The 15599-nt window shown below is 43.1% G+C and overlaps 1 protein-coding gene across 5 annotated transcripts; it reads right to left on the bottom strand.

Moving 5' to 3' along the window:
* Window positions 1–2793: 2793 nt before the first annotated feature.
* Window positions 2794–10766, bottom strand: skor1a (SKI family transcriptional corepressor 1a). Of its 5 annotated transcripts, none has more exons than XM_086292344.1 (9): window positions 10552–10766; window positions 7778–9557; window positions 7114–7195; window positions 6960–7028; window positions 6735–6797; window positions 5874–5948; window positions 5564–5638; window positions 4849–4914; window positions 2794–3687 (listed from the first exon to the last, which is right to left on the bottom strand). In XM_086292344.1, the coding sequence occupies exons 2-9, from the start codon at window positions 9545–9547 to the stop codon at window positions 3590–3592; spliced, it is 2298 nt and encodes a 765-aa protein (XP_086148470.1). In that variant the 5' UTR covers window positions 9548–9557; window positions 10552–10766; the 3' UTR covers window positions 2794–3589. The 5 variants fall into 5 exon arrangements, with proteins under 5 accessions (XP_086148470.1, XP_086148486.1, XP_086148478.1 ...); XM_086292360.1 differs by having other exon boundaries at window positions 2794–3684; XM_086292352.1 differs by lacking the exon at window positions 10552–10766 and adding an exon at window positions 9934–10036.
* Between the last annotated feature and the right edge of the window lie 4833 nt (window positions 10767–15599).

Here is a 15599-nt window from a genome sequence, read left to right as displayed (position 1 = left end):
ATTTAAAGCCTTTTGCCAAGTTGGTTAAAAAGAAGAAAAAAAAAGCCCTCCCCTCCCCCAAATACTAGAAACACTTCTCCAAAAATCTTAATTTACCATTTTTAAACTAAAATAATTTTTTCTACTTTTTGGTTGGTTGCAGAAATTATGATTTAAACTTTATCTGAAGAACTTTAATATTTATACCCTGAAACAACCAAGCCTTTTATCACTGATGAGAAAGCCAGTAGGTGGCGCCCTATCATTTGAAATGAAGCTGAAACTGAAACAACCTGATCTAAATAGTGAACCCGCCTCTGTGGCCCTCCTGTGTGTGCTGTAATGGTTCTGTATTTCCATCATGAACAAAACAAGAAAAAAAATCAGTATTACATCAAAGCCATTAAGCTTTGAGCCCAAATCCATTATCACAAATGGCTCTTTTCCACATACAAAGAATCTATTGACCAAACTAGTTCCGCTGCTTGTTTCATATAGGAGAGAATAAGCAGAGGTTTCATTATATTACTATGGATTGCTGCCATCTGTTGCATTGTTTCCAGCCGGGGATGGGACAGGTGTCCCCTGACCACACATGTTTATACAGGCAAATGATTAATAAGCAGACCAGACTGCAAATACTGCGAGACAACCGTCCCACAGGAGGATAACACGTCAATCTCCTTTTAAAGTCTTTGACTGGATGGATCTAAAGTGGAGCCTCGTGAGCACATGACAGTGACATCCTGTATGACGGCACCAGGTATGAAACATATCAGCATTCTCCACTCGCCAAAATCAACGTGCTTCTCTATGAGAAATCAGGTGGATACAAATGTATACATATTATACTTTTCACCCTCCTGCATTAAATGTTACTACTTACTTTTCAGACTAAAGGTTAAAATGTTACAGATTAAATTGTCCGGCCGATGTAGCTATGACACTGAAATGCTGATTACATAATGTAACACGCACACCTTTCACATTTTAAGTGCATTCAAACATACCAGTAGTTTTCATTTCCTGCTTTATGCATGTGTTGATCTTCCACTGATGACCATTGCAGTTAATTAAATGTACAGCAAATAAATATACTTTATCACTTTGATGCAAAAGTCATATAAGCAAGCGCTACAGCCACACATGGCTCCTGCTTGTTAGCTGGCATTGCTTGAGCGGGAGGGATGCCTTTGGTTAGCCTTTTTATTTTAGTTAATTTTCCATGAAATAATCTCTCAGATTCAATCTTTGTCATATTATTGTATCATTTACAGTATTAGCCTACGATTGATAATTTAAGCTGTGTGAAAGTTCCGTGTTTTCCCCCGTTTTATTTGAATGTGATTTATTTTCAAATATAACACGCATCAGAAACAATGAAGTTCTTCAATAAATGTTACTGCTAATTGAACATTTCTGCAACAACTCGGTCTTCACAATCACAGCAAGTGCAGTTTACAGTTTAGAAATATCCTTGATAGTAGGATATGTTAGTAGGATTTTCCCAACCTGTTATCATGGATGATGTCCCGATGAATCCGACTACCCTGCACAACCCAGAGAGGTCAAGAGGTCAGGGAGAGAGAGCGATGGCAGAAAAGAGGTGCAAAGACTCCCCAAAGAGACACAAAACAACCACAAAGGGATGCACAAGGACTCCACAGAGATACAAACCAACAATAAAGAAGCACAAAAAGACCACAAGGAGATGAAAAACACCCAATGAGACAAAATGACCATGACGAGACATAAAATGACCAAAAAACAGATGCAACATAATGGCCGAGAGGAACAAATCCATGGCAAAGAGATGTAAAATGCCTTAAAAAATGATACAAAATAACAATAAAGAGACAGAAGAAATAGAAACCTTCAACAAAGAGCTACAAAATGACCACGAGGACATGAAAAATAACTAGACGGAGCAAAACGTGGCTAAATAGATGCCACACGTTAACAGAGAGGAGAAGAGAAAACACGCTGCTGTGTCATTTGTAGTTATTTTGTGCCCAGGTTCCCGCTGTCGCATAATCCATCCATTCATATCAGACTCAATGAGCTTTTGCTTAATATTACAGCGGCTGGATAACACTACAGTAAAGCAGCCAATCGTTCCCGCCGTAGTTGTGCTCAGCTCTGCGGGCCTCGTTAGTATTCAGAGGGAATGAGCTTTGCCACGCAGGGCAATTACGTTCACAGAAAATTAACATTCATTGTGTCTCAGTGACATTATGTGAGTATCTCTCTCAGCATCCAGGGACCGAGAGCTGTGTAATCAATATCTATTAGTCCTCCCATCAGAAGAATTAGATTTCACTATTAGATCAGCCTGCTCCCCTGACTCGACGTCAAACATTATAAGTTGACTGGACATGTCATGCACCGATGTAGCTGCCTAATGAAAGAGATCATGTTGAACTCAAATACAATAAGGCGAAATATGAGCCACCTCACGAGGAGTTATTCTGCGCGGAGGCCAGCAGGTGTCAGGCTCGCACCGGTGAAAGAAACCAATGGAGTAAAAGGCTACAGAGCAGAAAGTGGCTTCACATTTTATTCATATGGACATGAGTGCATACAGAAACTGGTAAATTGTGAGTAAATCAAGTCAGAAACTGGCATTTGTTTCTATTTCCCACAGTGTCTTCTCCATATAAAAAAGACAGTCACGTGGACAAGAAAGGATTTTTTGGTTGTGTCTCACAGATGAATGTCACCATGGAAAACCCTGGCACAGAGAAAGTGATGGATTTGTGTCTAAAATGCACATGAGATTACAAAAAAAGACTTCAGAGCTGGCGTGACGCGACACTCGGTGAAAGAAAAGTCTTTTATTGTTTGATGTGAAACCTGAAGGGCTGCTGAGTTAAGTGCTCGTAATAACAATAATAATGTGCTCTATTCAAACCATAAACATACTCGTAGTTCTGATGAGAGAATTTGGTCAAATTCATGACTTGTGCCCATTTAAAGTGCTTAACCACGTACAGTGTTACAAATCATCTAAACAATAAGTTAAATCCAGTACAGATAAATAACAAACATATGTAAAAATCCAACATATTCAAACAAGCAACAGAATCTAAACAATGAGATACATTTTGAACTTAATATCACAAATGTACATTGCACATCGTCACATGATATATATACTGTATGTATATAGTGTTGGGTTTTTTTCTTCTTCTCTTTCTTTTCAGAATAGCTCAAGAGCAGACAGCTTTACTCGGGGACACTCCTTGGTTTGAGCTTTGCAGCTTCACGTCTACAATCCTGTGATTCCCAACATAAACTCTGTGTGTAAGCAAACCCTGATCTCTCTAATACAAGAGTTCAGTTTTATTCGTTTTCTTTTATTATTTTGAGGAGGCGTCAAATCCCTCTCCTCTGAGTCTCGATGGGTTTGCTCAAGTCAGGTGCTAAAATCAGCAGTGCATCTGTACAGCAGGTTGGTGCTCCTTGGTGGGAGGTGAGAGCTCTTGAGGCGGGCCTGTGTGTTCATATCTATGTATGTGCGTGTGTGTATATATGTGTTGCTTTTTTTTATTATTATTATTATTATTTTTTTTGGGCTGTGCTGGGGTCAGGTGCTGTGTTGTGCCAGGCACTAGGGAGGCAGCAGCGGGGGTTTGAAGGTGCAGGCTCCGGTGCACTGACGGGGGGTGAGCATCTTGCAGGAGAAATGGTGAAGGGCGTCGTGAGCTTCTGGGGAGGAACGAGTCCATCAGTGAGAACATGCAGTGGAAATGCAGACAATGCAACCTCACAAACTACCGATGACACAATGAAGTGTGAGTTGGATCTATGCCTCCTCTGATCTTGTAAAGAGTAACAATACTCACATATTCAACCCTTATTTTCTTTCTACTTGTTGTAAATGTTCCTCGTGTCCTAAGATGACTTCAGTGTAAGTGACAGGGGGGAAAAAAAATCCCTTCGCCCCCGCCTCCCAAGTCCTATTTACTCTTTGTTTCCACAAATTTGAACTTTCCCACCAAATGTTGTTCAAATTTGAAGAGAATTAATTAACATTTCTGTTAATTAAATGAAACAGTTGGTGGAGCTAACTCCCCGTTCGCCGCCATTAAACCACTGCAGAAGAAGAGGAAGCAGCAAGGAGACATAATCAGAAAATCAGCAGTAAAACCTCAAAACGTTGGACAACGATGTGAAAAGGAATAGAAAGAAGACAGGAAATAAAGCGCATTTCCACTCATTTTTGGGGTTTGCTTGAATTTGGCCACATTCTCCTTATTTCTTTTTGCAAATTGGGCCATAATTTTTATTATCTTCACTGGGTGTTAAAGTCATATGACTTACAAATGCTCTTTCCAGCTCACCTTTATTAATAAGCATTTTCCATTACGTACAAATTCATGCAAAATGCATTTGCAGCTGGGGTATTTTTTTGGGGTTTTTTTGCACAGATTAAGTATACAGACAATCAGATGGATGGAAAGGTTGTAAAAACACAATGTTTCTGTGCTGAGCTGTGGTGGAGGACCAGTAAAAAAAAAAGAGGGAAAATAAGCTGTAAATAAGTGCCAGTTTGGAAGATGGGCACTTTATTTGAGTGCTGCCTGCTGTGGCTTTTTGGTCACTTACACTGAAATCGCTTGAAGAGCCACCAGGAGGAACACAGCGGTGCTTTCAGTGTTTTAATGTGTGCATGTGAGCACTGCCTTGAGACTGTTTTGAAAATTGTAAACCTACCCCTTATTGCTTTTTGTTGTTGTTGGTGGTGGTAATTTAAATATTGTCTATTGATCACTGATCACAGGAGATGTTTAATAAAAAGTTCCACTTGCATATTTAGAATTGAAGGCAAAGATTACACGTATTCCTTCTTGGACCAGATAAAATTACCTTTTAGCTTCTGTTGTATTGCATAACGAGCCTTTCTCTCTTGGTCCAACTCGCTGCACAAAGTGTCTATCGAAAAAAAATGAAATGAATACAAAAAATAAATAAATAAAATAAGTAAAAATGTAAACTGCTGTTGGAGGATGTGAGGTGGAGGAGTGTAATGTATGTTGTTTGCCCCTGTGGTATTTAGAGTGACCCCTCTGTGTACTTGAACCCTGTATTTAAACTACTGTAACACTAAACCAATCCTTTAACGGGCGGCATTAGTTGCTGTCTACTGCATGTAACCGATACAGCACTACATAATGGTCTGTCTATTCAATTTTCCAGAGCATGATTTAGGAGAAAATAACCTTTGGTAACAAAACAATGCGGTTTCAATTTCACCTTTTGATACCTAATAATTTACTGAACTGCTGGACACAAAAAAAAAAAGTATGAAATTTACAGGAAAAAGCCTGGACACAAATTGCCAATATTTCAATATGCAAGTGTCACTTTTCCTTTCTTTTTCTTTTTTCCTTTTTAGTTCAGTGCATGGTTTTTTTGTTTTCAGATGGATTACAATGCTTTATGATATTTAAACGTTTTTGTGGCTCCATTTTTCCCCCTCATAAACTTAAAGAGCATTGATCTACATCTGCTTTACAGTCAGAGTCTATGGAGGCGCACAATATATGTGTATATATATAGAGAGAGAAGGAGAGAGACAAACCTCGAACAATCTGCAGCTGCTGGACCATTTCCTCTCTGTAGGACAGCTCACGCTTCATTTGATCCTGAAAATTATCTGAAGAGTACCGAAGGCCACATCAGATGGAAACTCTGACTTTGTGGGGATACATTTAAAGACACAATCCAGGATTCAAAGGAGAAAAAAAGAATAAAAACTCCCTCTCCTGCAAATAGTTTGGCTGTAAAGCACGGCCTGTTTTTAAAAATCCAGACAGAGATGTAAAATGCGTGTCTCTCTCTCTCTGTCTGTGTCACTTTCACTCACAAAAACACGCTCGTGATGCTCCCACCTTTTAAATGCTGGAATTCTCTCTCCAACTTCTTCCTCAGCTCCACTTGTTCCACGAGCTGCTTCTGTAATTCCTCTGCACAAAAACAAAAAAACATCACCAATCACCACAAATCAGCAGCTTTTCCTAAAGCGCACACACACACACACTTCCACTTACAATGATATATTCTTGAATTTTCAGCACATAAAGATTTATGCGAGCCGCACTCTCAGGTGCGTTCACAGCCTCGATAACAACCATTTTCACTGTTTTCCTTTCTCGCTGCCACAGTAATTGCCATGCATTGCCTGGAGGTGGAGACGATAATAATGGAGTCCCAGGGTTTTTCCAAGCGTTGTAAAATAATTAGCTGCCGTGCCTCGGGGTTATGGCTCTGTTCGTTAAAATATTAATAGCCTCTAAACGATTTCCTCTTATAATAATAAGTCAAAACTCCTACATCTTGTGATTAAGTGGTTAACAACTATGGAAACACTTTAGGCCTAAAAAAAAATTTAAATAAATAAAAATGGAAATGCACATTTGGATTCTGGCACGCCATCTTTAACAGGCTGGGGGTATTTAGCTCTGTTTAAAATGAGGTGGAACTCGATATTTAATGTTCATTTAATAAAAAATACTATATTTGAAAATGTTTGCGGTCTTGTTAGATTTAATGCAATCCAAACTGCTTAAGCAAACTCGTTAATATTTAAAATAACACTTAAATTTAGTCCTGATTAGATGCAGTGACCAGCACAGCTTTTAACACACCCTGTGTGTACTCAAATAAAAAAAAATGGAGTAACAATTACTGGCACTTTATATCACCTCCTTCTCAATTCTAATCCATATTCGGGCTTGAAAAGGGCCTCCTACCTTTAGCCATGTTCTGCAGGTCTCTTTCGTGCACGCTGATGTCGATGCGTAAAGCTCCATCGGCTGCGCACAAATAAAAAAAACTAACAATAAAAACCTGATTAACTGTAACACTATAAAAAGCTGCTGAATAAAAGTATCGAACCAGCCCAAAGTCGTCAGATGTGGCGATAATTAAAAGTAAAGACGATTTTTAAAACAGCAGATAACAGAATGATTAACGACCTTGTCTGTCCTGCTCCTGGTAGGACGTTGCAGTGCGCTGGGTCTGTATTTCAGACACGTGGTGAACACCTAGAAGCGAACAAGCCACAAACATTTTCAGGTAAAGGACGAGGAGACGCTCCCGCTCGCATTAATAACCCGGATCGGTAATTACCGTTGGATCTGCTCGATTGTTTGGACCCAAACGTGGAAGGCTCGTTCAGAAGCACGTGGCCGTCCTTTTCATGAGCATACACCTGTAAAAGGAACAATCGTCTTTAATAGCGGCACAGCAATTATTGGTCATTTGGTGCACGCAATTTACGCTCTTTTATTTTTTTAAGAAAATAAAAGGAATGGCTTGATGTGAAGATGGTGAAAGAAGCGGGGTTATTAAAGTATTTTGATTTTAATTAATATTTCTGCAGATTTGTGCAAATTGGGATACAGTGGTTTAATTAACATTGAATACGGGAAAAAACAGTGTGTGTGTGTGTGTGTGTGTGTGTGTGTGTGTGTGTGTGTGTGTGTGTGTGTGTGTGTGTGTGTGTGTTATGTTGTATCTATTAAAAAATGTTGCTGTAACTGAATTTGGGAGAAAATCGTGGACTCAGGCAGTTTCACTGCAGGTGGTCCAAACACTCCCCACTAACCACTCTTACGACTAATATCTATAATAAATAATAAACACATATCTACATCTGGAATTTCCTTTCTCAAAGTCTGAATGAGGCTAATATGTTAATGCACTCTCTAATTCTCTAATCTTATTTTCTACAACTGTGACAATTCAACTCGCCCCAAGGGGATCATTAAAGTTTCATTTAATCTAATCTTACTTCATGAAGAGGGGAGCCATTACGCATCTGTCTGTCCTCATCCGATGACCCAGTGTGAGCGGAATCCTCCGGTGATGCTGCGACCGCCTCGGGGCTTGAGGCTGCATCGGCCTGCTCCTGACTCTCCTCAGCACCCGAGCACACCCGCTCCGGTACAGGGGAGTCGCGGTGGTCTCCTCCCGGTGATATCCGGATCGGATCCTCTTCGCCTTGTCCCCGGTTGGACTCCACGTCCACGTCCAGGTCGTCGTCGTCGTCGTCGTCCACCACGCTGTCTCTGTCCGGTGATATCGATCTGTAGCTGGAGCTCTCGCTGATAAAATCCGGGGACAGGTAGCCGGGGCGTATCCCGTAGGAGTCCCGGTTGCCGTACAGTTTGGCAATGGTCTCTGCGTCTTTGACGACGGGTCTAAAGGCGGAGATATAGCTGATTTTCCTCTGAGAGGTCTCGTCCCCGGACTTGTCCTCGTCGTTCCGGGTGGAGGAGGACTGGGAGCTGGGGCAGCGCTCTCCGCCGTCCTGCTGGTGGTGAGGGTGGTGGTTGGTGTCTTTTGGTGTGTTTGCGCCCCTCTCGCTCTGGTCCGACAGGTCGAGTTCGGCCGGCCGGACGCTTAGCAGCTCTGGGGGAGGTTTGGGTGGGGAGCCCGGGTAGGGCGGCATCGGTAGGCCTCCAGCTGCAGGCCAAAACATGGGGAAGGCCGGGTAGATCGGATCCTTTGTGCCGGGCCAAAACACACCGGGGATGTTGTTTTTGTTCACGTCAGGCACCCCGTCGCTCTTTTTCTGACACAGCCCATAACTAGGGAAGCCGTAGGGGTGGTGAGGGAACAGAGGTGGGGGGATTTTCTGAAGCATGCCAAAGCTCTTGCTGGGCACCGGGATGACCGGGTAACTCCGTTCGCCCCTCGCCAGACTCAGGTTGTTGCTCCCCTGATCCTCGTCGCAGCGCAATGTTTTGTGGGGGATCTCCGGGGAGCTGCTTTGAACCAGGCTGGACGAGGCCTGTGATTTCATGGACGAGGACATCCCCGAGCCGCTCATGGGCAGAGTCCTCTTTCTGCTCCCCCCGTTGAACATGGCCTTCACATCCTCCCACGCGTGGCAAATATCATCATTGGATTTTTTTTCCGTCAGTTTCAAATGGCGTCTCCACGAATTGAAGTTGGCCGCGTCCGGCTGCAGATACTTGGACTCTGGGGTGCGGTGGGAGTGGAAAATGAATTTATTGGGAGAGAAATACATGTTGCAAAAGCTGCACTTGATGCACTTCGCTCTGGAGCTGTTGTATCTCGCGGGTATAAAGCTGCCCCTGCTGCCCCATGCGCACTCGTGAGACACGTCAAATGCAAAATTTTCTGGTAGCTTTGGCGGGCTGTGCGCTCCCAGGAAGGACTTGCAGAGCCTCTCGGCCTCCCTTTTGGTGATCATGCCGCAGCGCCTGGAGGAAATGGGCATAGCCCCGGCCCGGCGCAGGAGTTCCAGCTGCACCGGCGTGCACTGCACACAGGTGATGCCCAGAGCCACCCGGCGGTTGTGTATCTCGTTGTAGCTGTAGTTTTTCAGCAAGGTGTTGGAAATCTGCGCCAGACACAGTCTCTCCTTGCCGTCTATGACAAGAGACACGATGGGCACCCCGTACAGGGATGTCTCACTCACTTGGTTCGGTTTGAGAGAGCCGGGGCTGGAAAAGCTCTGCGCGCCCTGCTTTAAACTTGGGGAAGAGCTAGCGTCTCGTCCCGCGTCTCGAAGCTGTCCGGGCATCGACTCCATCCCTGGAAGCCTGTGAGTCAAACAGAAGACAAGACAGTGAACCGGAGGCCCGTGGGGTTGTTTACGCAAGCACTATATGTTTACCGTGTTCTGAATCTTCGCATGACTCAAGTCTGCGAGAAAAATGAAAAACATCACAGAAAACGAATAAAAATACTTTAAAACGCCTAAATAATAACCATTTGAAAGGCAAATATTAAATATATATTATTTCCGTATTATTATAATCGGCATTGACCAAAAATTATATATATAAAAGTAATTATTACAATTGTGTCATAATTAAAATGAAGCAATAGCAGAGGGTCTTTTAACTGTTTGAATAATAATAATAATAATAATAATAATAATAATAATAATAATAATAATAATAATAATAATAATACTTTTTAAGTGAAATTAATTAGACGTATTTATTATTTCAGCATGATTTCCGTGCTCTCTGCCTCCTCTCCTGTCCTACAGGCTCCTGCGCGTTGGTGGATCTACTTCTACCGCTACTCTTTATCCTGAAATCGGCTCAGCCGTTAAGGGGGAACTACTTAAGGGTCACATAAGAATCTTATAGGTGGATAAGGACAGAAGGAAAATGCAGCCTGAGCTGCGTCAATGCGCTTAGCGGAGAGGAAAAGAACAACTATAAGCCGCTTTCCCGCGAGCTAATTACACAGGTCCAAGCGTGCGTCTTTGCATTGTTAATAAAAGACCAGGCCCATATATAATTAAAGCTTCTGCGCAGATTAGCCGCAGACGACTGCTCGAAATTTGGTTGAAGCGGGCCTATCTCACGTTCCCCTGCGCGTACTTAACTTTCGGCGTCTCTTGTGCCAAAACGCACGCAAACCCCTGCTTTTATTTTGTTACTATTTTGAAGTATTACGAAGCCACTGATACAGCCGAGTTACGGTCAAATCGCGAGAAATTAAATTAAATTAGCTGTTGTAAATTGTTGTTGTAATTTTAGGATGAATTTGGTGATAAGGAAAACAAAAACAGAGACATACCTTTCTCTCCTGTAAAAGCAACACACCGTAGGGGAAGTCAGGCTGGGAAATCAATATTAACAATAAATAAAATGAAAATAAACAGACAAAAATTGAGAGAGTCCAGAGAGGGAGAGAGGATGGAGAAAAGAAGGCGCACTGGCAGTGAAAGCGCTGAGGAGGAGCCTTTATTTCAGTGCATTTCAGGGCAGGCAGCAGCACGCGGGACCTCCATCCTGTCGGAGCAAGGGGAGGTGACTGGCGCGCAGACAGGAAACACATGGCACCTCTCTCTCTCTCTCTCTCTCTCTCTCTCTCTCTCCCCCCCCCCCCCCCCCCCCCTCTCTGTGTCTTGTCATGCTGGTGTGTAATGGCTCTCTCTCTCTGAGTCTCACCCTCTCTCTCTCTCTGCAGCTCAAACATGATCAGAAACAAAAATATCAATTAGGCCCCTGCTGACCCCAGATGGAAAATCATTTTGGCCCTCAGACTCGTGATTATATATTTATTTATTTGCTATTATATATAAATTAAGAAGGAGACATCGTGACATCATCGGAGATATCTGCACAAAGATACCAAAAATAAAGGAAAAATATAACGCCACAGTCGTGACCCTTTTCTGAACCCAGTCAAGGACCCTCTAGGGGGCCTCCACCCGGATCCCATAATGTTGTCGGGGAGGTAATCACCGCTGGTCTTAACAGATCGGGCTCGGTGTGTATTAATGATAAGCTCCGATCTAATCACGCAGATCTTGTATTATTTCCGCCGAAGTTGGAGCTCACCGACAAACCGGAGTGGCACAGTGGAGGGCACCAGGAATGACTAAAGGCCCGGGCTCATCAAGTTACACGGCCATCTGTTCGGCTTCCACGCCGGCCACACAAATCAATCCCAGGCTTTGGCGATTAAAAAAGAAACAGAAAGGGGGGGGGGGGAGTCAGAAAGGAGAAAATGATTTGAAAGACAGAAAGCAGAGAAAGACGCTTGGACCTGGAAGTGACTGTGTTTAGAGTCTTTGCGTGTAATCTGGAGTGAGCTCATGATGATGATGCCTCAGGCTGTCTCACACACACACACACACACACACACACACACACACACACACACACACACACACACACACACACACACACACACACACACACACACGCGCGGATCAACAGAATATTTGATTCAGTCCTGTAATAACCGGATCGATGGATAATAGTGTCACTGAGATAATGCCGTGCCGTTTTAGAGCAATATTTGGAAATCAAGTAAATAATACAAAGTCAGATTTGCTTTCCTACATCAGCCACACTTTTGTCTCAGGACTACACCCTTTCGGAGGCTAAATTAAAGTAAAAAACAAAACACATCTTCTACATCCAGCATTGTGATGTCACATAAAGACGGCCATAAAACATCTCACTCAATACACCTTTAGTCCCAGTTTCACTCACACAGAGAGAGACATGCTGACGCATTATTTCTCATGTTTATTGCTCTCACTAATCAGTATCAGGACTCCATTATTTACACTGTCTAAAAAAAACAGAAGTTCATCTAAAAGTTCACTTGTGGAAGATGAAACATTAACTTATAATCAACAATCAGAGAGGAGTCAGATTTGACTCATTATGTTCGATACAAATAATTTCTCTGATGCTGTTTGAGGAACATTCGCAGAAAAAAGTCAGAAAGGTCTCACAGCTCCTGCGTGACCTGTTCTTTAGATCAGCTCAGATGTTTCCTCTGAAAATGATGACGTGTTAAAAGCCGGTGCTTTGGCTCATTTCACAGACAAACCAGCTGCAGAACATCCCCAGAGTGCCCCGCGCATGACAACTTTACTGGGCACTTATGGAGGGCGAGCAAAGCCCGGCTCTGCCATCGCACCGACCGCTGCACAAACACGCACTGACAGCAGGTAGGAAGCGGAGCAGCTCGTGGCGAATAAAACCGGGACATGCTTCACACTCTCGAGCCGAGTGCCTGCGCGTGGAGAGTGTATGAAGTGTGGCTTGGAGTGCAGAGCGAGTGACGAGCGTGTATGAAGTATCATCAGCCCGCGTGCAGCCTGAGCTCCCCAGCTTTACCTCCCTGCAATATTGATGCTGAACCTGATCCTAAGCGCATCCTCTCCTCTTTCACCATCAAGAGCCCCCCCTCCACACACACACCACCGCCCCACCCCCCAGCAGCCCCCCGCCAATAATTACAATTTTATACTGTAATTATTCCTGTCTTTTTAATTATTTAGACCGCCGACTTGAATGCAGCCATTGTCGCCGCGTATTCCGGGGGAAACGTGAGCTGACGTGGCTGGCTCAGCAGCGAGGGGGGTTTTTAATTAGACATTTCAGCGGTAATTTTAGGCGAGCTCTTACTGCTGGATGGCCTACAAATTAGCGGGCCTCATTGATATGCGCCCAATTGTTTAAACAAACCTTTAACCTGAAATATTAATGCGCCTCAGCTCACCACAGGTGAACTGCTGGGACTATTTGGCCTAAACACAACAGCGTTTTATTATTTATTTATTTATCGACTGGTTGATTTACTGATTGTTCTGTCTAATCATCTTTTGGTTCTCACTTTGTACTCTTGATTTTTTTTTCTTTTTGCTAATTTATAACCGGAACATTTGAGACTTTGGCGCAAAAGTCCAGGGGCACGAAACACCACGTGGGCAAATCCTGGTCCTCGGCTCTCTCCCTTTTCTCTTTACTGTCTTCTGTCTTTCTCACACTTATTATCTACTCCAGTTTATTCAGAGTTTAAAGTGGTGACGAAGAATGTAACCTTTCCCACTCTGCACTGGGAGAGTTTCCATCCTCTTTGTTTTGGCTCATTATGGTTTTTTTTTTGTATTTAGGCGCTTAAAAAGCGTCTCTCTGCTTTATGTCGAGCACTTTGAAATAAAAAAAAATTACACAGACAAAAACCTCGCTTCGTCATCCTCCTTTAAACTCTGTGCTGAAGAAATGTGACAGTGATTTCTATCATTTTCAGCTAGGACACAATTTATGTCTGTTTTTTTTTTTCTTTTAAGCTTGATTAATTTTATTGATTTATTGCCTTATTAACAACCTCCCATTTAATCGTCTGTTTTTTCTTTCTTTCTTTTTTTTTTTTTTACCACTTTTTGCAATGTCCAGTGCAAAAAAGCAAAAAAGCAAATGAAATGTCTGAAGGCTCCTGTCAAAAACACCCACTGTGGGGAAACAAATGTGTCTAAAAAGAAAAAAGAAAAAAAGTGCATTAGAAAAAACTGCAGTGTTCAAACACTGCGGGGTTTTTTCTGCCTTTGTGGGACTGAAGCTGAAGCATATTCATACTTTTATGCTTGAATCCTGTCACGTGATTGAAAGAGATAAATCAAGCCCACCTCAGTCAGGACAGATTTAATAAGAGGCCAAATGTTTTATAATTAACAGTTGTATCAGCACCCTATAAAAGCGTGACCCCTATAAATCCCATTTTAGAGACCAATCAATCCTCCTCTCGGACTAAAGGGCCTATTGATCCCTCCCTGCTCGGCTCACTTAAACACTTTCTCCGCATCCTTTTTTTTTGGTTTCCAGTGAAAAGAGCATTTCGATCGCACTTTTTTATTGGAGGAATGAGTGCGGGGAAGCGATGCCTCGAAAATTAAACGGTGACATTTTAATTACAGGACATTGATAAAGGGATCTGGGTAATGGCTGTGTACATGGCGGCCACTCATTGTCCCGCCTGATGTGCTAATCAAGTCGGACTGCTCTGGGGAAAAAAGGTCACCGGCCGGTACAAAAGCGGAGAGGCAGCTCGGTGGGATTTTGGGAATATGAAGGTCCGGGAGTGGCAGAAATGAAGACGCATCTCCAAACAAAAGCGCGGTCAATATCCCGGAGAGAGGCCCGCCAGATGAGATCATGGAGCGTCCAAATATTAATCCCAGACATATTATCGCTATAGGTCACACGAAGCAGCAGCCATAGATCATCTGATGCTACAATTTACATGTGACAGAAAGCGTCTGTGACAGGCAGAGCTGCTGCAACACTGCTGGACTGGCTGATCACCGTCAGAGCTCCCTGCAAGCTGAAGACTGCGGAAATACAGTGATGTGACAGCACGTGTGCGTTAGAAGTTCATGTAACATCACAGTTTTAAATACTCCGGAGTTAATCGTTGCATGGGTTGAGCCCATGCAGGTGCAAACAGTGGTTTGGGGCCCTTTGTGGGTCAGGGTGACAACTTTTTACCACTCAGAACAGTATTTATGTGCTCATATCTGAAACAAAAAGTCAAGAGTTCACCAAAGTGTTGAACAGTTCACTGATGTTTCCACCAAATTTTACAGCATTTTAAGGAATAGCTGTGCTGGGAGAATAGTGTAGGAGTCATCAGAGTGTCTGCGATGTGTGCGTCTACACAGCCATCTTCTCTAGACTGTCCATCCAAATGTTGTTGCATATTTCAAGTTGGGACCAGCTAACAATCCGAGACAGCCTTCCCTCAGCCTAATCCCCAGACTTAATGAACGGCTCATTAACATGGCTTACAACTAACAAGGACACTCAGCTGGGATTCATGGTACTGCACTCGTGTCCTTTTGTGTAGGTATTTGCTTATGCAGAGTTAAGGATTATGGGTATGCAACTTACAAAGGTGGGCTCGCGTGCAGGTCTCCAGAGTAGAACATGTCTGACGCAGTAGATCACAGAAGCTTAAAGTTTCACTAGAGTCTGACCAGTATTCTCCGAGGAGTAGTGATTCTTGTGAATTGCAGAGGGACAGATGAGCCATGAGATAAGATTTTCAGTGCTTTGGCTGGATGAGGGTCCGATCATGAATGACACCATGTGTTGGCTGGATGATGATGAGCCGAAAAAGTGAGCCTCAGGAGGAAAGAGAGCAACAAGTGAGTTCATGATGAAGGGGAAAAGATCACAGAGAGTGGCTGCAGTAGACGCTTTTCATTGTTGTTTAACGCTCAGTTTCACTTCAGCTCTATGTACTTTAGAGCTTCGACCTTCTTCTCAGTGTTTGAGTACCCAGAGGGAACTGACACAAGCACAAGGAGAACATACAAATCC

Source organism: Aulonocara sp. 'chitande type north' Nkhata Bay, linkage group LG1, assembly GCF_057382095.1.
Source record: "Aulonocara sp. 'chitande type north' Nkhata Bay isolate Kocher_YH1m ecotype deep benthic linkage group LG1, A_spYH_male_GT1.1, whole genome shotgun sequence".
Taxonomy (NCBI): Eukaryota; Metazoa; Chordata; class Actinopteri; order Cichliformes; family Cichlidae; genus Aulonocara; species Aulonocara sp. 'chitande type north' Nkhata Bay.
Note: the sequence above shows the minus strand (reverse complement) of the source record. Positions and strands in the feature narration are given on the sequence as shown.

Bases quoted from the DNA above. Each gene is read 5' to 3' on its own strand.
- skor1a (XM_086292344.1), bottom strand. From the start codon at position 9,547: ATGGAGTCGATGCCCGGACAGCTTCGAGACGCGGGACGAGACGCTAGC. The intron at 7,029-7,113 runs GTAATTACCGAT...GTTCGCTTCTAG, and splicing joins ACAATCGAGCAGATCCAACG to GTGTTCACCACGTGTCTGAA. The intron at 3,688-4,848 runs GTAATTTTATCT...GTTCCTCCCCAG, and splicing joins AATACAACAGAAGCTAAAAG to AAGCTCACGACGCCCTTCAC.